The 23,768-nt window shown below is 42.2% G+C and overlaps 1 protein-coding gene across 1 annotated transcript in view; it reads right to left on the bottom strand.

The window, feature by feature from the left end:
- Positions 1–20: 20 nt before the first annotated feature.
- LOC129832458 (cullin-3-like) overlaps positions 21–23,768 on the bottom strand; it is a 29,416-nt gene continuing 5,668 nt past the window's right edge. The window contains exons 3-16 of the mRNA XM_055896536.1: positions 12,020–12,133; positions 11,197–11,357; positions 10,199–10,313; positions 9,791–10,019; positions 9,193–9,338; positions 8,705–8,881; positions 7,644–7,814; positions 5,112–5,219; positions 4,600–4,724; positions 4,342–4,438; positions 2,348–2,482; positions 1,859–2,045; positions 1,135–1,280; positions 21–1,001 (exon numbers count right to left, since the gene is read on the bottom strand). Coding sequence (XP_055752511.1) covers positions 870–1,001; positions 1,135–1,280; positions 1,859–2,045; positions 2,348–2,482; positions 4,342–4,438; positions 4,600–4,724; positions 5,112–5,219; positions 7,644–7,814; positions 8,705–8,881; positions 9,193–9,338; positions 9,791–10,019; positions 10,199–10,313; positions 11,197–11,357; positions 12,020–12,133 — 2,043 coding nt within the window. The 3' untranslated portion in view covers positions 21–869. The remainder of the gene's footprint in view (positions 1,002–1,134; positions 1,281–1,858; positions 2,046–2,347; positions 2,483–4,341; positions 4,439–4,599; positions 4,725–5,111; positions 5,220–7,643; positions 7,815–8,704; positions 8,882–9,192; positions 9,339–9,790; positions 10,020–10,198; positions 10,314–11,196; positions 11,358–12,019; positions 12,134–23,768) is intronic.

Below are 23,768 nucleotides of genomic sequence, written 5' to 3' on the forward strand. Positions count from 1 at the left end.
GAAACAGGTAGGAGGCAAAATTCCCTTCGTTGTACAATTTATTTTTCTACACTTAATATGATGAAAACTAGGCCCTGTACAGTCCACTTTAGTGAGTACAATTATTTACAATTTATACACATTAAAACATGGTGATAAATTGGTTCCAATTGAAATGCAATAAGAAAAAAAAAGAACTTCCCTTTGTGATCTGCATTGGGAAGAACCTACAATTCCAAGGAGAGAACTATTTTCTGGGCTGACAATCCAATTGTACAATAGGCCCCATTGAAAAAGAAAAAAAGACAAAAAAAACATCCACCTTGTATAGAGCACTCCATAAGATAAAGCATGCTATCAAGCAACTGCTCCTGTTCTCTGCAAACCAGCAACAACATCCATGTCCTCTTCTCTTTGATTAAAGTCCTAGAGGGGGGGTGGGAAAGGCCAATAGTGTCTGACAACCTGTACAACCAGCATGGTGCCACGAAAAAACACAAACACATTTACATCAACATTTAAAACGGGAGAAATTTCAAATATTTTCTTGGTCTTTGTGTAGCCAACCCACATTCGCTTGGTATATGTTTTGTATTATTTTGTTTATGCTAGTTTTCTTTTCCTTTGTTTATTGGGCTTGAATGCAGTACACTTGATGCATTCCCACTCTCCACCCAAATTCTCCCCAAGGCCACATAAGGAACATGAAACTGTAACAAAGCTACATCCAATCCCTCCATTTAGCTAAAATATATTTTAAAAAACCTTGTCTTTTTTTTTCCAATGAAAGAAAGGTAAGCTTCCCAGTATCAGACAAACTTCCAAGGTCATACACAACACAAGACCCCCCCCCCCCCCAAAAAAAGTATTGTTTGATTGAATTCACGCCTTTATGCTACATAAGTGTACACTTTGCGATCCTCCGGTGTCCGTGCCAAATATTCCCGCTCAATGAGTCCTTCAATGCGCTTCTTGATGACTACAGGACTGGGGAGGAATCGCGATCGCAATTGCTGGGTGACCTGGAGAGATGGTACAAACAGACCCAATCAGACCCGGATCTTACATCTAATTACTGACGTAAATGAAATACTGAGAGGTACAGACAGAAGTACCCCGAAACACCTCAATGTTCATACACTGTATTCCACTGACCTCTGCTACCAACACGTTATGCTGCATCTTCTTTCTAGACTTCATGATGCGGACGATGGCCGCCTCGATCTCGTGCTTCCTATCATCGTCCACTTTCTGCCGCGTCTCCTTCCTCTCCGGGTCCGTCTCTCCTTGCTTAGCGGCGACTAGCGACCAACACACGGAAACCAGTTTCAGCCGGGCACCTCATATGACAGCTACATGCACAGGACTATATCACTGGGCTTCCAAGTGGCGCAGCGGTCTAAGGCACTGCATCTCAGTACAAGAGGCATCACTACCGTCCCTGGTTCGTATCCTGGCTGTATCACATCCGGCCGTGATTGGGAGTGCCATAGGACGGCGCACAATTGGCCCAGCATCATCCGGGTTAGGCCGACATTGTAAATAAGACTTAGTTCTTAACCGACTTGCCTAGTGAAATAAAAATAAATTCACGCTACACAGGTAAATCTTTGGTTGGGCTATCCAGACGAGTGGAGATCAGTGGGGTTTCACTACAACTATCAGAGGTAGAATCAGATAAATAGAATCTCATTATAATTCTGTGGTTAGAATGACCCTAGAAGGTTGGTATGCATACAGTTCAACGCCATGCTTCAGAAACCTATGTTGAAACAAAATAAATCCTGGTTGTTTTTGTGCCATTTTGGTTATGCATGCCCTAGCTCTTTAAATCTGTGTTCTACAAGACTGGTCTGTATGGCTAACTGGGTTTGTCTACCTGTCTGGATCTTCACGCGGTGCAGCTTGGAGGTGAACTGGTCGTTGACGGTGAACACATGACCGTTCTCGATCTCCTTGGACTTGGGCTCCTTGGTGAGGACCCGCTGGGTGGGCTTCCCGCAGGCCAGCGACTGCAGCGCTCGCACTAGCTCCCTCTCCGGGATGTCTGTCTCCTGCTGGATCTCCTACACAGCAGAGAGCGAGAGATGGGGACAAAGAGGAGAGATGGAGATGAGGCAGAGGGATCATTTGATCCATGACTGCACTATACTGAAACCAAAGAATACATAGCTTTTTAGAGAAACACAAGGGTCTAACTTTTTCAGTTCAATATAACTTTATTTATTCCCTCAGGGAAAGACATTGCCAGACCACAACTATGAACATCCTGCACATATAATAAAGACATCACTTTGCCCAAATACATCCCTCCTTACAAACTTAACTTTATTCTGTGATGTGCTACGCATTCACTTAGCGGCTGTACCTCAAACATGGACTTCTCCCGGTTGTTGAAGAGCATGAGTATTGTCATCTGGAAGGTGGACACCTGCAGTATGTGCTTCCTGGTGTTGGAGCCTGTTACTTGGGCGCCGCCCACCCCCACCTCCAAGCCGTCCTCCTGGGAGGAGAGGAGAAGAGAGGTCACCACCGGCCGGCCGCCTTCAGGTAACTCAGTCACACAGGAATAATCAATGTAGCCTCTGTTCAATCACTGACTATGTCATGCTTATATAAACACATACAGTTGAAGTCGGAAGTTTACATACACCTTAGCCAAATACATTTAAACTCAGTTTCACAATTCCTGACATTTAACTCTGGTAAAAAATTGCCTGTTTTAGGTCAGTTAGGATCACCACTTTATTTTAAGAATGTGAAACGTCCGAATAATAGTACAGAATTATTTCAGCTTTTATTTCTTTCATCACATTCCCAGTGGGTCAGAAGTTTACATACACTCAATTAGTATTTGGTAGCATTGCCTTTAAATTGTTTAACTTGGGTCAAATGGTTCCGGTAGCCTTCCACAAGCTTCCAGCAATAAGTTAGGAGGAATGGGCCAAAATTCACCCGACAGCTGGTGTAACTGAGTCAGGTTTGTAGGCCTCCTTGCTCGCGCATGCTTTTTCAGGTCTGCCCACAAATTGTCTGTAGGATTGAGGTCTGGGTTGGTGATGGCCACTCCAATACACTGACTTTGTTGTCCTTAAGCCATTTTGCCACAACTTTGGAAGTATGCTTGGGGTCATTGTCCATTTGGAAGACCCATTTGCGACCAAGCTTTAACTTCCTGACTGATGTCTTGAGATGTTGCTTCAATATATCCACATCATTTTCCGTCCTCATGATGTCATCTATTTTGTGAAGTGCACCAGTCCCTCCTGCAGCAAAGCACCCCCACAACATGATGCTGCCATCCCCCGTGCTTTACGGTTGGGAAGATGTTCTTCAGCTTGCAAGCATCCCCCTTTTTCCTCCAAACATAACGATGGTCATTATGGCTAAACAGTTCTATTTTTGTTTCATCAGACCAGAGGATATTTCTCCAAAAAGTACGATCTTTGTCCCCATGTGCAGTTGCAAACCTTAGTCTGGCTTTTTTATGGCGGTTTTGGAGCAGTGCTGAGCGGCCTTTCAGGTTATGTCGATTTAGGACTCGTTTTACTGTGGATATAGATACTTTTGTACCCGTTTCCTCCAGCATCTTGACAAGGTCCTTTGTTGTTCTGGGATTGATTTGCACTTTTCGCACCAAAGTAAGTTCATCTCTAGGAGACAGAACGCATCTCCTTCATGAGCAGTATGACGGCTGCGTGGCCCATGGTGTTTATACTTGCATGGTATTGTTTGTAGAGATGAACGTGGTACTTTCAGGCGTTTGGAAATTGCTCTCAAGGATGAACCAGACTTGTGGAGGTCTACATTTTTTTCTGAGGTCTTGGCTGACTTCATTTGATTTTCCCATGATGTCAAGCAAAGAGGCACTGAGTTTGAAGGTGGGCCTTGAAATACATCCACAGGTACACCTCCAATTGACTCAAATGTTGTCAATTAGCCTATCAGAAGCTTCTAAAACCATGACAATTTTCTGGAATTTTCCAAGCTGTTTAAAAGGCACAGTCAACTTAGTGCATGTAAACTTCTGACCCACTGGAATTGTGATACAGTGAGTTATAAATTAAATAATCTGTCTGTAAACAATTGTTGGAAAAATGACTTGTGTCATGCACAAAGTAGATGTCCTAACCAACTTGCCAAAACTATAGTTTGTTAACAAGAAATTTGTGGAGTGGTTGAAAAAATTGTTTTAATGACTCCAACCTAAGTGTATGTAGACTTATGACTTTAACTGTAGCCCCCCCACACATCAATGTTCATCCCATATTCAAAGGCAAGTACAGCCTTAATAGTAGTAGTGGTGCGTGCGTGCATCAGTCTGTCTACCTGCCAGCCAGTCAAAGGCTGTCCCCTGCATACCTTTTTGATTGGGCCGTAGAAGGTGGCATTGAGGTCTGCAGAGCCCATGTGATGCTGCAACGTGAGCTGCCTGCCGCTGTGTTTTGCCAGATAAAATCTATGGCCACAAAATCAGAGGACAGTCACACACTACACCGTTAAAGATAAACACAGACAATGGACAGCGCCCCGCTTCCACAAGCTCCAGCAGAGAATTACATGGCCTCGCTATGCAAAGTAAATGAGATACAGTGAAGGACAAAGAGGAGATAGACAAACCTTCTAAAGACTTCAAATGCATGTCGAGGAGAAGGGGGGATATTACATTTGGGTGTGGCGGACTGCGTTGGCCAGTAACCTGTCGTCAAAACCCTCACTGTGAGATCGACTCCACCCAACGACACCTGGGGATGGAAGTTAGATCTACGTCTTTCACTGAGGTTCCCAATGGTCAGAATGACCATCAAAAGCTCCATAAGATGTGCTCTTCGCTTTGAGAGAGCTAATGCAAGGTTAAATAGAGAGCAATAGTAATGGTGTCGTCTTTGGACAAAGCCTATGGGAAAATGAATGGTGATTTTGATAAATGCTGAAAATAAGGTCTGTGGTAAACACAGGCTTAGGTGATCTTATATGTTTTGTCCCAAAACCCTATTCTTTCCCCCATAGGAATGGCTGAACAAACCAGATGTAACTAATTTATATTTTTTTAGGACTACAAGCTGGCGAGCTCTATGTTCCCCAGAACCAACACGGGACTGGTTCTGTGAGTAGGTGTCTCTGTGTCTCACCGCCGTTGACTGTAGATGTTGGCGGAACTCGTCCATGGTTGTGTTTGAGATGCTCATGTCTCGGAACATGCCTTCCAGTTTGGAGGTGAACTGGCAACCACACTCCGTCTGGCCAGGTGAACCAGAGAAAGAGCGAGAGGAAGAGAAAGAGAGATATACGGGATGATACAGATCTATTAAACACTTCACTCGCGCTATCATTTCTGTCACACTGACTCTTCACTCAGCTGAGCTGTAGTTCAACATACAGTTTGTACAGTTCAAAAGGTGTAAAAGTCGTTTTTTTAAGTATCTGTACTTTAATATTTTTATTTTTTGATAACTTTTAATTTTACTTCACTTACATTCATAAAAAAAAGTATGTACTTTTTACTCCATACATTTTCCCTGAACCCCAAAAGTACTTGCTTAGCAGCATCGAAAAATGGTACAATTCACACACTTATCAAGAGGCTATCCCTGGTCATCCCTACTGCCTCTGACCTGGCGGACTCACAAAACACAAATGCTTTGTTTATGAATGATGTCCGAGTGTGCCCCTGGCTAGCCATAAATTTAAAAAACAAGAAAATGGTAACGTCTGGTTTGCTTAATCTAAGGAATTCGAAATGATTTGTACTTTTACTTTTGATATTTAAGTATATTTAAAGCCAAATACTTTTAGACTTTTACTCAAGTAGTATTATACCTTTTTAATAGAAAATAGTATCTTTGCTTTACTCAAGTATAACAATTGGGTACTTTTCCACCACTGGTGCAGTTCAAGTTAAAAATGTATTACATTTTGTAATGTACCAGAACTGGGATCAAAATACAATTTAAAATAATTAAAAATATTTTAGCTTTGCAATTGAACCAAATCGAAAATAACCAAAAGTGCAAACCCCGCCCACATGGCACCACAAGCAGGCTAACGCAAATGCTCAAAGTATTTGAAATAGTATTTGCACACAGGTCTGGTATATACTTATATTGCAAATCTTAAGGTTGTACTTATTAGGTATTGAAGGTGCTACAATACAATGCATTCTGAAAGTATTCAGACCCCTTGACTTTTTCCACATTTTGTTATGTTAAAGCCTTATTCTAACATTTATTTTCTCATCAATCTACACACAACACCTCATAATGACAAAGTGAAAACAGGTTTTCAGAAATTGTTGCAAATGTATTAAATCTAAAAAAAAAAACATATACCTTATTTCCATAAGTATTCAGACCCTTTGCAATGAGACTCGAAATTGAGCTCAGGTGCATCCTGTTTCCATTGATCATCCTTGAGATGTTTCTACAACTTGATTGGAGACCACCTGTGGTAAATTCAATTGATTGGACATGATTTTGAACGACACCCACCTGTCTATATAAGGTCTCACAGTTGACAGTGCATGTCAGAGCAAAAAACAAGCCACGAGGTCGAAGGAATTGTCCGTAGAGCTACGAGACAGGATTGTGTCGAGGCACAGATCTGGGGAAGTTTACCAAAAAAATGTATGTAGCATTGAAGGTTCCCAAGAACACAGTGGCCTCCATCATTCTTAAAATGGAAGAAGTTTGGAACCACCAAGACTCTTCCGAGAGCTGGCTGCCAGGCAATCTGGGGAGAAGGGCCTTGGTCAGGGAGGTGACCAAGAACCCATTGGTCACTGACAACCATCTCTGTAGTACTCTAGCAATCAGGCCTTTATGGTAGAGTGGCCAGACAGAATCCACTCCTTAGTAAAAGGCATATGACAGCCCGCTTGGAGTTGCCAAAAGGCATCTAAAGTACTCAGACCGTGAGAAACAAGATTCTCTTGTCTGATGAAACCAAGATCGAACTCTTTGGCCTGAATGCCAAGCGTCATGTCTGGATGAAACCTGGCACCATTCCTACGGTGAAGCATGGTGGAGTCAGGATCATGCTGTGGGGATTTCTTTCAGCGGCAAGGACTGGGAGACTAGTCAGGATTGAGGGAAAGATAAACAGAGCAAAATACAGAGATATCCTTGATGAAAACCTTCACCAACCTCAGACTGGGGCGAAGGTTCACCTCTAACAGGACAACGACCCTAAGCACACAGCCAAGACAACGCAGGAGTGGCTTCGGGACAAGTCCTTGAGTGGCCCAGCCAGAGACAACATCTCTGGAGAGACCTGAAAATAGCTATGCAGCGACGCTCCCCATCCAACCTGACAGAGCTTGAGAGGATCTGCAGAGAAGAATGGGAGAAACTCCCCAAATACAGGTGTGCCAAGCTTGTTGCATCATACCCAATAAGACTCGAGGATGTAATCGCTGCCAAAGGTGCTTCAACAAAGTACTGAGTAAAGGGTCTGGATGCTTATGTATGTGATATTTCATTTTTTTTTTTTTTTTTACTTACATTCATTTTAGAATAAGACTAAGGTCACAACATGTGGAAAAAGTCAAGGGGTCTGAATACTTTCCGAATGCACTGTGTATCTGAAACAAACAGTTGATGAATCTGTTAATGGATGGAAGATCTTAAGATACGATGCTACTGCTCTTCCTCCTCCTGTTTCCTCACCTTGAGCTTAGAGATCATGTTCTTCTCCGAGTCGTCCGAGACGCTCTTGTTGGTGAGCAGCCTCCTGGCCAGGTGCTGTTTGTAGTACCTCTCAAACACATCCTTCTCCTGCATGAACCTGAAGAGCACCATGGCCTTGTCCAGGATCGACTCCACCTCCTGCTCCGTCAACTACACACACAGAACGAGAGGACAGCGAGCGTTACACGAGCACACATACACACTTTAAATGATTACATTTGAAACACTGATTTAATCAAATATATTGAACTCCTTATACAGTGAGCTCCAAAAGTATTTGGGACAGTGACCAGTTTATTGTTGTTTTGCCTCTGTACTCCAGCACTTTGAAATGATACAATGACTGAGGTTAAAGTGGAGTCCGTCAGCTTTCATTTTAGGGCATTTTCATCCATATCAGGTGAACCGTTCAGAAATTACATCACTTTTTGTACATTTTAGGGGACCAAAAGTATTGGGACAAATTTACTTATGTGTATTAAAGTAGTAAAAAGTGTAGTAATCGGTCCCATATTCATTGCATGCAATGACTACATCAAGCGTGTGACTCTACAAATGTGTTGGATGCATTTTCTGTTATTTTTGGTTGTTTCAGATTATTTTGTGCCCAATAGAAATGAATGGGAAATAATGTATTGTCATATTTGTGAGTATAACTTTCTCACTCATCGTTATTCACGATTCATTCAGGATTATCTGTAATCATGGTAGCATCCAAATTAATGTAGAAGTGTTTAGAAATATATTATATTTTTATTTACAATAAAAGTGACTCCAAAATTACACAATACCTTATTTACCATTAATTTCTACTGGCACAAAATAATCCGAAACACAACCAAATACGTGTCACAATCAAATGGCACCTATTCCTTATATTGGGCCCTGATCAAAAGTAGGGCACTATGTAGTGAATATGATGCCATTGGGCTCTGGTTAAAAGTAGAGCACTATATAGAGAATATCGTGTCATTAGGGACGCAGCCTGTGTGCCCTGAGGAGAGGAACATTCCTCCCCATTACATCAGAAAACGACTCACTCCTTTTACGCCTTTCTTCAGCTTGTCGTCGATGAACAAGGAGAGGTACTCGGGGGAGCGCGAGTTGAGGTTGAGGAAGTATTCAAAGTCCCCTGCGATGGTCTGCTTGAAGAGCCGGTCGCTGTTGAACGACTCTAGAAGGAAGCGGTCGAAACGCGACTTCAGATCCAACAGACCCTGCAGAGAACAAAAACCAGAGGAAGGAAGAACACGTGACATTATTGGAAAGCAATGGCACTTACTACATGCTCTTGTGTATCTGCCATCTAGTGGCAATATGGAGTATAACAACAGATATTGCATCCCTGCAGTGGATTTAAAAGCATTGAATTCGTATAAGCATTCACTGGAGTTTCCCCTATTGTTAAATCCATGACCAGGGAGTGTGGAAATGCACGCTTTGGGAGAATGGGAAGGAATGGGAATGTAGCCAGAGATAATTTTTTTGTGGGCCCCGTGCCAATGATGTCACTTCCGGTGTAAATTACCTGGATGTAATCCACAGGGTTTTTGCCCTCGCCCTCCTCTGACACCAGCGCCTTGCCCTGCTCGCGGAGGTAGGAGCTCATGCACTCACACATGGTCTTCAGTCCGTTTGGCACTCTGCTAAAGAGCTTATACATACACGCCAGGTCTGTGTTCACACATGCACGCACGCACGCACACGGGCCCACACATCAGTACAAACACATTAGTATCCAAAGACCACCCACTAATATCTTTCACAATAAATATTGAATTGCTGACATCGATATCAAAACAATGGCAAGGGGTGGTGCCAAGTATGCACACGACAACAATACACATTCACACAATGTGCATTACTAAATTATTCTGCTCTGCAAAAGACCTCTTAAGAGGTATGCAAATGTCTGACAAACTTTAACATCGGGGGAAAATATCCCTTTCACGAAAAAGAAACAAAGGTTGGTGTCCCAAATGGCACCCTATGCCCTATATAGTGCACTACTTTTGACCAGAGCCCTATCGGCCTTGTCAAAGGTATTTCACTGCATAGGGATTAAGGTGCCATTTGGGACGCAAAGTATAGCTGGGACTGGAGTAGTAGTAGTGTGGCAAACTGACCCTCTGTCTTTCCGTTCTTGAGCATGTGGACGAGGCCCGAGTTCTCCATTTCCACGATGGTCTTCATGTGCTTGGAGATGAGCTCCCGCTCCACCACCTTCACAATGGGCTCTTCTGTCGTCTTGTCCAGGCAGTGCAGCACGCGCTCGATCTCCTCGTTTATCCGCGCCTCCACTTTCTTTATGTACACGCTTGCACTGTTCTCCGCCAAAAACTTTTGACTTTCCATCTGGAGGTCAAACAAACACGGGGTTAGGAGCGCCTTGGGTGACAGAGGGCATACACATGATGTACATATTATGATAATAGTAGGCAAACAACAAATATCAATGCAAGTCAACGTGCATGACACATAGCATTGATGCGAATGAAATGTATGAATAGATGTGGGGGGGGATTTTTACAAACCTGGAAGAACTCTGCAGACATTTCTAAAAACGGGGCCTCAAAGTCCTCTTCGTAAACCGACCTCCCTTCGAGGCCTAAGATCATTAACATCTGGCAGGCATTTCTGATCGCCCCCCTGAGAGAGAGAGGGAGAGAGAGAAAGTGAGAGTGAGACAAACAGGGTCAGGTTAAAAGACACCTCTACAGATTCATTCTAATTCAGTCCATGTGTCAAGTACAGTTGAGTCCCAAATTGCATTCTATTATGTGCCTGTCCATGACAGACTGACCAGGTGAATCCAGGTGAAAGCCATGATCCCTTATTGATGTCACTTGTTAAATCCACTTCAAAATCAATGAAGATGAAGGGGAGGAGACAGGTTAAAGAATAATTTAAGTCGAGACATTTGAGTGTGTCAAGAACTGCAACGCTGCTGGATTTTTCACACTCAACTTTCCTGTGTGTATCAAGAATGGTCCACCACCCAAAGGACATCCAGGCAACTTGACAACTGTGGGAAGCATTGGGGTCAACATGGGCCAGCATCCCTGTGGAACGCTTTCAACACCTTGAAGAGTCCATACCCCGACGAATTGAGGCTGTTCTGAGAGAAAAGGGGGGTGCAACTCCTAATGTTTTGTACGCTCAGTGTATAGGATACCATTTAGGTCTGGGTCAGCTCAAAGACTGTATCAGATACTTTTTAAATTCAACAAAGAGCACAATGAAATAATCATGGATTACGGTTGTGTTTTTTTTCATCGGGAAAAACACTGCTTCCTTCAGCTCAGAAACTCTGCCTCTGTTTGAATTACTTCCTTACCTCCTCCCTTCAAACAGTCGATGCTTAGACATGACTGGACAGACGAACACAAGCGTTCCGCCGCATGGCTTCCAGTCATTTCCAGTGATTACACTTGTCAAGTCATTTCAGTGATTCCTTCAACGAAGCTAGGAGTTTGTACACGTTTAAAGAAGTCGAGCAGGCCCTGTGTATAGACGGGTCATATTATTATACCTGTCCACCACTTCGCCCTTCCTCTCTCGTGCGATCATGTCCAGGAGGGTCTGTCGGAGGTGGTCTCGGATGCAGCCGTAGCGCACCACCTGGTCTCTGAAGATGATCAGGCCCAGGTTGTAGACGTTCTCCACATTGTTCTGCTGTACGTACACCCGGTCCTGGGAAACAAGAGGAAGAGAGGGTGAAGCTTTGTCATTCAAGGCTGATCTTGGGCAAGTTTTGCATTTCCCCCACTAATGGTTATGTTTAGGATTGGTGGATGGGAAGCTGATCTCAGATCTGTACCTCACCCCGGAGCGCGTTTGAGACCTGCAGCCAGGAAGCAATGCATTACCAGTCCAAGGGAGGGTTACGAGATGACACTGTATTGAGAAATACAGTCAAATCCTAATAACTAAGAAGTGTGCACGTCTGATAAGCACAAATTGTGCATGTCAGCAGTTACGTTTTCTAAAAGTGTGATGATGCAAAACACAATGATGCAAAACGTAGCATCACTTTTAGATTTGTGCTGTATCTTGAAAACGTATCTGCTAACTGGAGCAACATGAATGAACAAAATACTAAAAACATGTTGTTTTTTTGTAAAACATCCCTGGTTTATGACTGCACCTTGTAGCTGTCAGAGCCATGTATTTAGAGAGTTTAGACATTGAGGTTTCTGCATAATGATGCATTTACATGACCCTACAATACTATGGCAGCCATGTTAGCACCCCATAAACTTTACATGGGGAATATTAAAATAATGCTATGTATATCTAGAATTAAAACATAACTCTCTAAATACATGGCTCTGGTAACTGGTGGTGCCACTCACCATGTACATGAGGATGTCTCTGATCATGACCATGGCTGTCTGGTGGTCGTTCCAGGCTTGGTTTAGTGTTTGGAGGAAGTTGTTGTTTAGTGAGTTGAGGACATCTTCCCGTACCTGTGGGGAAGCAGCAGCACAGTCAGTCAGAGAGGCATTCGTTTGATACTACAACACCACACTGATGACTTGGCACACTGAGCCCATCTCGCTTTCTCTGCATGACACACTCTTTCTGTCCGTGAGTCTCTCCCTCCACAAGCTCCTCTCTCTGAGTGTCCTCTCTCTGTATGGGACGCTAAAGAACACTGTGCTCATCAACATCAGGCAGAGAAACATCATCCATTTAGTGAAACAGTGCCCAGCACACTGACACACTGTCTCAATGGAAAGTGAACCCCTCTCAGCTCACTATAAATCACCTACTGATGAATCTGTTGTACTTACAGTGCATTCGGAAAGTATTCAGACCCCTTGACATTTTGTTACGTTACAGCCTTATTCTAAAATGGATTAAATACAAAACATTCCTCAGCAATCTACACACAATAACCAATAGTGACAAAGCAATAACAGGTTTAAATATTTTTTGCAATTGTATTACAAATAAAAAACTATTTATTCACGCAAGTATTCAGACACTTTGCTTAGAGTCTCGAAATTGAGCTCAGGTGAATGAAGGTGCTACAATACAATGCATTCAGAAAGTATTCAGACCCCTTGACTTTTTCCACATTTTGTTATGTTAAAGCCTTATTCTAACATTTATTTTCTCATCAATCTACACACAACACCTCATAATGACAAAGTGAAAACAGGTTTTCAGAAATTGTTGCAAATGTATTAAATCACAAAAAAAAAAACATATACCTTATTTCCATAAGTATTCAGACCCTTTGCAATGAGACTCAAAATTGAGCTCAGGTGCATCCTGTTTCCATTGATCATCCTTGAGATGTTTCTACAACTTGATTGGAGTCCACGTGTGGTAAATTCAATTGATTGGACATGATTTGGAAAGGCACACACCTGTCTAGATAAGGTACCACAGTTGACAGTGCATGTCAGAGCAAAAACCAAGCCACGAGGTCGAAGGAATTGTTCGTAGAGCTACGAGACAGGATTGTGTCGAGACATATCTGGGGAAGGGTACGAAAAAAATGGACGTGGCATTGAAGGTCCCCAAGAACACAGTCGCCTCCATCATTCTTAAAATGGAAGAAGTTTGGAACCACCAAGACTCTTCCTAGAGCTGGCCGCCCGGCCAAACTGAACAGCAGAAGGGCCTTGGTCAGGGAGGTGACCAAGAACCCGATGGTCACTATGACAGAGCGCCAGAGTTCCTCTTTGGAGATGGGAGAACCTTCCAGAAGGACAACCATCTCTGTAGCACTCCAGCAATCAGGCCTTTATAGTAGAGTGGCCAGACGGAAGCCACTCCTTAGTAAAAGGCACATTTTATTTGTTATTATTTAACCTTGATTGAACTAGGCAAGTCAGTTAAGAACAAATTCTTATTTACAAAGACGGCCTAGGAACAGTGGGTCCACTGCCTTGTTCAGGGGCAGAACAACAGATTTTTACCTTGTCAGCTCAGGGATTCGATCTAGCAACCTTCCGGTTACTCTAACCACTAGGCTACCTGCCGCCCCAATAAAAGGCACATGACAGCCCGCTTGGTGTTTGCCAAAAGGCACCTAAAGACTCTCAAACCATGATAAACTGATTCTCTGGTCTGATGAAACCAAGATTGAACTCTTTAGCCTGAATGCCAAGCGTCACGTCTGGAGGAAACATGGCACCATCCTTACAGGGAAGAATGGTGGTGGCAGCATCATTATGATGTGGTGATGTTTTTCAGCGGCAGGGACTGGGAGACTAGTCAGGATCGAGGGAAAGATGTACGGAGCAAAGTAGAGTGATCCTTGATGAAAATCTGCTCCAGAGCGCTCAGGACCTCAGACTGGGGCGAAGGTTCACCTTTCAACAGCACACATCCAAGACAAGCACACATCCAAGACAACACAGGAGTGGCTTTGGGACAATTCTCTGAATGTCCGTGAGTGACCCTGCCAGAGATCCGGACTTGAACCCGATCAAACATCTCTGGAATATCTGTGCAACAACGCTGACCGAGCTGGAGAGATATGCAGAGAAGAATGGGATAAACTCACGAAATACAGGTGTACCAAGCTTGTAGCGTCATACCCAAGAAGACTTGAGTCTGTAATCTCTGCCAAAGGTGCTTCAATAAAGTACTGTCATGACATTGGCTTATGACAGTCATAAATACCTCTTTCTCCCTTTTTCCCTCTCCCTACTATAACTGATGTGACATAAGAAAACCCCTTAGTTAACATAGAGATTCTGGGAACATCAGAAGTTGGGGGGAAATGAACTATATTCTGGTAATCCGACCAACTGAACATATGCGGTGGTACTTAAGGTATATTATGTCAGTTCGGTTGCCCTCTGACACATTCTCATCAATGATAGAATGACATAAACTCTACTGTGGAAAGTCTAAACGTCAGAGGTATCGGATTCACATGGAATTGTTGTTTAATTCAAATGTTTGAACATGAAATTATTTGTGAAGAGATGAAATGTATGTGAATGTGGTCCCGTGTGGCTCAGTTGGTAGAGCATGGCGCTTGCAACGCCAGGGTTGTGGGTTCAATTCCCACGGGGGGACCAGGATGAATATGTATGAACTTTCCAATTTGTAAGTCGCTCTGGATAAGAGCGTCTGCTAAATTACTTAAATGTAATGTAATTTTATGATGAGAGATTTGGGTTTTCATAAGTTTGGGCTTCTGCTCAACCAGGGGCCCGCCCCTGTGAAGAGACATGGGTTATAAACTTTTCAGACACACCCCTCTCCCTCCACTATATAAGCCATTGACAAAAATATAACTTCCTGTTCCGGGAACATTAGGATGACGATCCGATGTCAGAATGGTTCAGATAATAACTACAGAACTAAGCCAACATCAGCATGGACTTTGGTTGTGAATGGTATGAACTTTGAACTCGTATTCACTACAGAAGTGATACCTCCTAGCCGTTGAGTTAGCAACAGCTGCTACAAACGCAGGTTAGGAAGGACAGTCAGAGTATCCCGTCTACTCCACAACGACGTTACCACATATCCAGTGAACACCAGAGACATTCTTCAAAGGACAGAGGACTCGGGTTGGCGATACGGTCTTCCATCTACCACCAACCTACTGAAGCGCAGCTCAGAGTAAATATTTATTGCATTTTCCTTTTCTAAATGGGCGGTAATTTAGAATGCATAAGATACTGTACCTACGATAGTACAGCTTCGCCTCTGTCCCAGTCTCCCGCGCTTTCACTAAAACTCAGCCCCTTCCCTTTGTGTAACAAGCTGTAATATCTATTCCGCCCGCTAGGGACATTTTCCTTCATGACGGCAATTCGTAATCAAGTTATGATTTAATTGTGTATGTGTGATTCTGTGTGATTAGTTAGGTATTTAGTAAATAAATAATTAAACCCAATTTTGTATTGGCTGATTCAACTTGTTAGCCAGGATTCTTGCAGATAACCAAGGATTTACAACTTTCAGATGAGACTGAATAAAATGACGATTAATGTGACTGCTATGGATGTAAAATATTACTAAATCTTTAAGAGTTTATTCGGAAAATAACAGCTCTATAAATATTATTTCGTGGTGTCCCTCTCTAGTTAATTACATTTACATGATTAGTTCAATCAGGTAATATTAATTACGGAGAAATTATTTTATAGAATAGCATGTCATAGCAATTAATCTGGCATAGCCAAAGACACGACAGTATTGAGTAAAGGGTCTAAATACTTACGTAAAGGTGATATTTCAGTTTCTTTTTTTATGTGCACAAATTTCTAAAAACTGTTTTTACTTTGTCATTATGGGGTATTCTGTGCACATTGATGAGGGGGTGAAACGACTTAATCCACTTTAGAATAAGTCTAACGTAACAAAATGTGGAAAAGGTCTAGGGGTCTGAATACTTTACGAATGCACTGTATGTGTAGTAACCTAAAAGACCATCAACCAAATGGAACACTTGAGAGAAAAAATTGCCAGCGCTTTAGACATCTATATGGGTCCGTTAAATCAAGGCCTAGTAAAGGCTCAGTGCATTACTTGTGATTTTTTTTTGATAATACTTGTGGAATATATGTCTCCAATTTCGTGGTATCCAATTGGTAGTTACAGTCTTGACCCATCGCAGCAACTCCCTTACGGACTCGGGAGAGTTGAAGGTCGAGAGCCATGCGTCCTCCGAAACATGACCCTGCCAAGCCGCATTGCTTGTTGACACACTGCTCGCTTAACCCGGAAGCCAGCCGCACCAATGTGTTGGAGGGAACACTGTACAACTGGCGACCGTGTCAGAGTGCATGCCACCGGCCTGCCACAGGAGTCACTAGAGCGCAATGGGATAAGGTCATCCCAGCCGGCCAAACCCTGCCTTAACCCGGATGATGCTGGGCCAATTGTGCTCTGCAGTGCCTTAGACTGCTGCACCACTCAGAAGGCCCAATGCAACTTACTTATATCTGAAAACTTAAAATGGCCATTTCTTCCTATTACATTTTAGTAGATGCTCTTATCCAGAGCAACTTACAGTAGTGAGTGCATACATTTTCATACTGATTCCCTGTGGGAATTGAACCCACAACCCTAGCATTGCATGTGCCATGCTCTACCAACTGAGCCACATCGTCACAAACCACTTGATGTCTCAATTAGTTGTCGTACAATTTCATAATTGGTTATCGGCTTTTTTGGACACCGATTACATAGCAATCCACGAGGAAACTGCGTGGCAGGCTGACCACCTGTTACGCGAGTCCAGCGTCAAAAGGACCTTGTGGCTGCAAGGAGCCAAGGTAAGTTGCTTGCTAGCATTAAACTTAGCTTATAAAAAACAATCAATCTTCACATAATCACTAGTTAACTACACATGGTTGGTGATATTACTAGGTTAACTAGCTTGTCCTGCGTTGCATATAATCAATGGGGTGCCTGATAATTTATCATCGAATCACAGCCTACTTCGCCAAACGGGTGATGATTTAATAAATGCGCATTCACGAAAAAAACACAATTGTTACACGAATGTACCTAACCATAAACATCAATGCCTTTCTTAAAATCAATACACAGAAGTATATATTTTTTAAACCTGCATATTTAGTTAAAAGAAATTCATGTTAGCGGGCAATATTAACTAGGGAAATTGTGTCACTTATCTTGCGTTCAGTGCACGCAGAGTCAGGGTATATTCAACAGTTTGGGCCGCCTGGCTCGTTGCGAACTAATTTGCCATAATTTTACATAATGTGCAATGTAACAGCAATATTTAGACTTAGGGTTGCCACCCGTTCGATAAAATATGAAACGGTTCCGTATTTCACTGAAAGAATAAACGTTTTTTTTTCTCGAAATGATAGTTTCCGGATTTGACCATATTAATGACCAAACGCTCGTATTTCTATGTTTATTGTATTATAATTAAGTCTATGATTTGATATTTGATAGAGCAGTCTGACTGAGCGGTGGTAGGCAGCAGCAGGCTCGTAAGCATTCATTCAAACAGCACTTTACTGCGTGTGCCAGCAGCTCTTAGCAATGCTTGAAGCACAGCACTGTTTATGACTTCAAGCCTATCAACTCCCGAGATTAGGCTGGCAATACTAAACTGCCTATAAGAACATCCAATAGTCAAAGGTATATGAAATACAAATGGTATAGAGAGAAATAGTCGATGTCACAATTCCTATAATAACTACAACCTAAAACGTCTTAACTGGGAATATTTAACCACCAGCTTGCATATGTTCTCATGTTCTGAGCAAGGAACTTCAACGTTAGCTTAGCTTTTTGGACCTGAATGCCAAAACATTCAAGGAGGGGACGGTATTGAAAATCATACCGTCTGTATTTCAAAATACCACCGGTAAATGGTATATCGCCCAAGACCAATGGTGTAAATTGCAGTGGTCTGAAATAATTAATAGAATGGACCTATCCTATTTCGATGATTGAAATGACACCCACCCTTTATTTAAGAGCACGTTGTGTCTCAACACAACAACAAAAAACTCAGATGATATGAAATAGGGTCTAAGCTACAACTTATGCAAATATGAGTTCATGGACTTTTTGATAATTGATAATAAAAGGCAATAAAAGTTTAAAAAAAGGAACATTTAAATATAACCTTTTTCCCTCAATAAATAATCACATAGTTTGACAACACTGTAAGCTTTTAAATGATATCAAATTCAACAGTTTATATTTTCCAGTGATAAAGACATGGATGTCTCATTGTATGGCAAAATGGGTCAACTTTGATTTTTGTTTAACATTTATTCAATTTTTGTTTAACATTTATTTAACTAGGAAAGCCAGTTAAGAACAAATTCTTATTTACAATGACAGCCTATGTAAAGGCCTCCTGCAGGGATGGGTGCTCGGATTAAAAATAAAAATACAGGACAAAACACACATCATGACAAGAGACAACAACACTACATAAAGAGAGACCTAAGACGACAACATATCAAGATAGCAACACATGACAACACAGCATGGTAGCAACAACATGACAACATGGTAGCAGCACAACATGGTAGTTGCACAAAACAGGGTACAAACATTGTTGGGCACAGACAACAGCACCAAGGGCAAGAAGGTTTGACAACAATACATCACGCAAAGCAGCCACAACTGTCAGTAAGAGTGTCCATGATTGAGACTTTGAATGAAGAGATTGAGATAAAACTGGTGTTGTATGTGGAGGATGAGGGCTGCAGTAGATATCATAGATAAACATCTTATGGGGGAGTGAGGGCCTTTCTAAATAAGAAACAACCAGTGGGTCTTGCGACGTGTATACAGAGATGACCAGTTTACAGAAGAGTATAGAGTGCAGTGATGTGTCCTATAACGAGCATTGGTGGCAAATCTGATGGCCGAATGGTAAAGAACATCTAGCCGCTCGAGAGCACCCTTACCTGCCGAACACAAAATCCGGGGAGGGGCCAGTTGGGTATAAGACTATCTGAATATATATGGATGAGAGAGCTTCCTACTGCCTGAGCTATGTTGTTGATGCAAATTGAGAAGAGTGTGGGGCCTAGGATCGACCCTTGGGATACACCCTTGGTGACAGGCAGTGGCTGAGACAGCAGATGTTCTGACTTTATACACTGCACTCTTGAGAGAGGTAGTTAGAAAACCAGGCCAAAGACCCCTCAGAGACACCAATGCTCCTTAGCCGGCCCACAAGAATGGAATGGTCTACTGTATCAAAAGCTTTGGCCAAGTTAATAAAAAATAGCAGCACAACATTGCTTAGAGTCAAGGGCAATGGTGACATCATTGAGGACCTTTAAGGTTGCAGTGACACATCCATAACCTGAGCGGAAACCAGATTGCATACCAGAGAGAATACTATAGACATCAAGAAAGCCAGTCAGTAGATTATTGACAAGTTTTTCCAATACTTTTGATAAACAGGTCAAAATAGAAATTGGCCTATAACAGTTACGATCAGCTTGATCTCCCCCTTTAAATAAAGGACTAACCGTGGCTGCCTTCCAAGCAATGGGAACCTCCCCTGAGAGGAGAGACTGGTTAAAAAGGTCAGAGATAGGTGTGGCGATTATATGGGCAGCAACCTTAAAGAAGAAAAGGTCTAAACCATCTGACCCAGATGTTTTTTGGGTGTCAAATTTAAGGAGCTCCTTTAGCACCTCGGACTCAGTGACCGCCTGCAGGGAGAAACTTTGTAGCGGGGCAGGGGAAAAAGAAGGAGGAGCATCGGGGCTAGTCACATTAGAAGGAGTGGGAGATTAGGAAATGTTGGACGGGCAAGGAGGCATGGCTGAGTCAAATAGGAATCCTGTCTTAATGAAGTGGCGATTAAAGAGCTCAGCCATGTGCTCCTTGTTAGTAAAAACCACATCAACAACATTAAGGGACATGGGCAGCTGTGTGGAGGAGGGTTTATTCTCCAGGTCTTTAACCATTTTCCAGAACTTCTTGGGGTTAAACCCTGAGAGAGAGAAGAGAGAAGAGAAAGAGAAAGAGAAAGAGAAAGAGAAAGAGAAAGAGAAAGAGAGAGAGAGAGAGAGAGAGAGAGAGAGAGAGAGAGAGAGAGAGAGAGAGAGAGAGAGAGAGAGAGAGAGAGAGAGAGAGAGAGAGAGAGAGAGAGAGAGAGAGAGAGAGACTGCTGCTCCTTAAGTTCTGCTCCTTAAGTTCTTAGGGATAAGAAGTAACTAACTTTGGCCTTCCGGATAGCCTGAGTGCACTTATTTCTCATTTGCCTGAACAAGAGCCAGTCAGCCTGATTATGCGTGTGCCGAACCTTTTGCCAAATGCAATTCTTGAGGTGGAGTAACTCTGCAAGATCACGGTCTGAACCGGTTTTAATTAAAATGTTCTTTATGGGGGCGTGTTTGTTAACAATGTCACTGAAGATATCACAAAACAAGGTCCAAGCTTCTTCGACAGAGGGGATCAATTTGATTCTATACCAATTTACAGAGGCCAGGTCACGAAGGAAGGCTTGCTTATTAAAGTTTTTTAGCAAGCGTCTATGACAAATCAGGACAGGACGTTTCACTGAGCAGCCATTGTGAACACAGGCTGTAAAACAGTGATCACTAAGGTCATTACAGAAAACACCAGACTGGTACCTATCAGGATTATTTGTGAGGATAACATTGAGGAGAGTAGCCTTTTCTGGGTGTTTGGAGTCATACCTTGTGGGATTGGGAATAATCTGAGAAAAATGTAGGGAGTCCCATTGCTTTAGAACTTGGTTAGATGGTTTAAGCATGTCCCAGTTTAGGTCACCTAGCAGGACAAATTCAGACTTAGTGTAAGGGGCCAGGACAGAGCTTAGGGCAGCTAGGGTTCAGGCCGGTGCTGAAGGAGGACGATATAAACGCCCTGCAACAGTCAACGAAGAGCTATTTGAAAGTTTAACGCTTAAAACCAGCAAATCAAATTGTTTGGGGACAGACTTGGTGGAGACAACCGAGCACTGAAGGTGATCCTTGGTAAAGATTGCCACTCCCCCACCTTTGGAAAATCTGTCTTGCCGAAAAAGGTTATATTCAGAAAGGTTAACACCAGTATTCAAAATGCTCTTTCTTAACCACGTTTCAGTTTATCTCCTGAATGCCAAAACATACGAGTCTCCAGCTTCAGTGATTTTTGCCACTTTATGACCACTTCTTCCATAGCAAAACATGTTTGGAAAGTTTTGTTTAAATCAAAATGGATGCTGTCAAAAAGGGATTGATGGATTTACCCTATTACTCTGATTGCAAATGTGGGGGACAAGAACAGAATGTCAATGGGAGAGAATTTGTTTTAAATCTGAGATGCCAATTGGGTGGTGTTTTTTTTAAGGCCAGTGCTGAAATATTGACATCCAGAGCGATAATTGGTCATCTGAAAAGGTAGGCATGCCACCCTACATAGGGCTATGGTGACCGTAGTACAGCCACACTGGCATTCAGGAGTCATGACCACAGTCATCTGATGCCTCTGATTGTCATTAGTAGCCTACCAAACTTGCTAATGGCCGGTACTCAGCACTCTATTGTCCCTGTAATCACTCTGACATCAATACAAATTAAATCTAAAAGTAAATACTTCATGAGAGCCCTGGCATTCAGAGTTTGAGCAGAACAGGATCCCCTTTTGCGCAGGGAGAGACAGCTTCTCATAGCGGGTTGATGCATGGAATGAAAGTGTTCCTGTTGCGTTTCTATAGGCTATGCAATCTGTTAAAAAGAGGAGAATCACATCAGCTTTCTATAGGCTAGGACTACTATATGTACGTCTCAGCTTTCCAAATCTTAAGCAAATTGCTTCGCTTTACAACCGGAGTTGCCTAACTGGCTTGCATGAAAATGAACCACGGGAAAAGCGTACTACATTTGCTATTCAAGTGCATATGGAAAACGTTTTTTTTTTTTTTACCCTGCCCCTATTCCGACAGGTGCATGATAGTCGCCCATTCCGAATCAAAGCTAATTTCACACATTATTTAGTATATGTAAAGACAATATTAAATTGAGAATAGTCTGAATGATGAAAATATTATCACTTGTTAATGATTCACAGTGCAAGCATTTTTTTGCAACTTTTTTCAAAAAATAGTTGCATGCATTATGTAAGCTAGTCCATAGGCCTATATGCTTTGCTAAGGTTTGTATCACAACTGAAGTGGCCAAATATATCCAAAATGTAGCCTATAAGCTCAAGACCCCTGGCACATGGTTGGAGAGCCCATAGCCTACACAGCCTGGTGAAACGTGTTCCGACTGAGTTTTGACTGGCCACTATTTAATAAAAGTGTATCCCACCTTTCTCGTGCTGCTATATTTAAATTAAGCACATTAATCTGCTTTACAAACAGTGTAGCCTACCTGGCATATTAAAAAAGTAACTGTACATAACCTCCATTCGCTATTCGAGTGCAGGCTATGGATGATTTTCATTTTTTTGTGGGCCATTCTAAATAAAAAATAATTCCACATATATGTAAAGACCAGATTAAATGGAGAATACTGCGTGAGGATATTATCAAGTGCATGTCAAATTCTGAACGTGAGACTGATGACGTGTGTGTAGCCTGAGCAAGAAAAAGAGCAGAGCACGTCCCTTTCATGCAACTTTGCTTCATGTAGCCTTAATGTATTAGAAATCAAAACATACAACCTAACGTTTCTATCACAACTAAAGTTGAATAAATAACTGTAAATTAAGCATATAGGAGGACCTGTTTCTTTGTTAACCGCTCAACACCGAATAGCCGCATGTGCGCACTCCCTCGAAAATCGTTTGGGAGAAAAAAAATACCTTATTTTATTCAGTTATGTTCAATTGTATTGTTCTTACTATAAAATAATGCCACCGGAATTATAAGCAATTATTGCCTGATAAATGAACAAGTGTACCCAACTGCCATATGGCACAGCCAGATCAGGGCCTACCATAAGGAATATGCTATTCTGTTCTTCTGGAATAGGCTACATTTTCTTCATAGACCTGCCTAAAAAAAATGATTTATTGTGATGTGCTGGCTATATTAAATTGATTTATTAGATGTTTTAAAATGTAGATGTTCCAAATGTCCGCATCAGTAGCTTGTAGGCTATAAGTGGAAACCGGAGATGCAAAGCATGTTTATGTTAATTAAATGGTCAATTACCGTGAGACCGGCAGTTACTTAAATGATGATCAACCAGCTGAAAAAAAATGTAATGACCGCCAAAGCCCTAGCCCTGCATAGATAATTAATTGGCCCAGTAATGTCATTGTTTCCAAATAGTTTGCAGACGCCACAGAAACCTGTCACGGCTTCAAGATAATCTGATGCTGCTTCCTGCTGCTACTCATTCAGTGGAATATGTTGGCCTACATGGTGTGTGGTTTAAACATGAACGTTATAGGGATCATGTGATAGAAATCTGTCTGAGGATAGTTTGTGGAACTAAGGTCAAAGGCTATCACAATCACTGATTAAAGCACCAAAAGGCAAATTGATCTGCTTCCTAGTACCTACATAATTCGACAAAACACAGAGCAAAACCAAAACCACAAATCCTGCTTCACTTTCCGAAACAGGATACTTTTTCAATCAGCTGAGCTTGTCATAGATCAGGACTGTGTGTGATTACTGAAAGAGAGCTTTCAAATCTCCAGTCAGAT

This window comes from Salvelinus fontinalis, chromosome 33 (genome assembly GCF_029448725.1).
Source record: "Salvelinus fontinalis isolate EN_2023a chromosome 33, ASM2944872v1, whole genome shotgun sequence".
Classification (NCBI taxonomy): Eukaryota; Metazoa; Chordata; class Actinopteri; order Salmoniformes; family Salmonidae; genus Salvelinus; species Salvelinus fontinalis.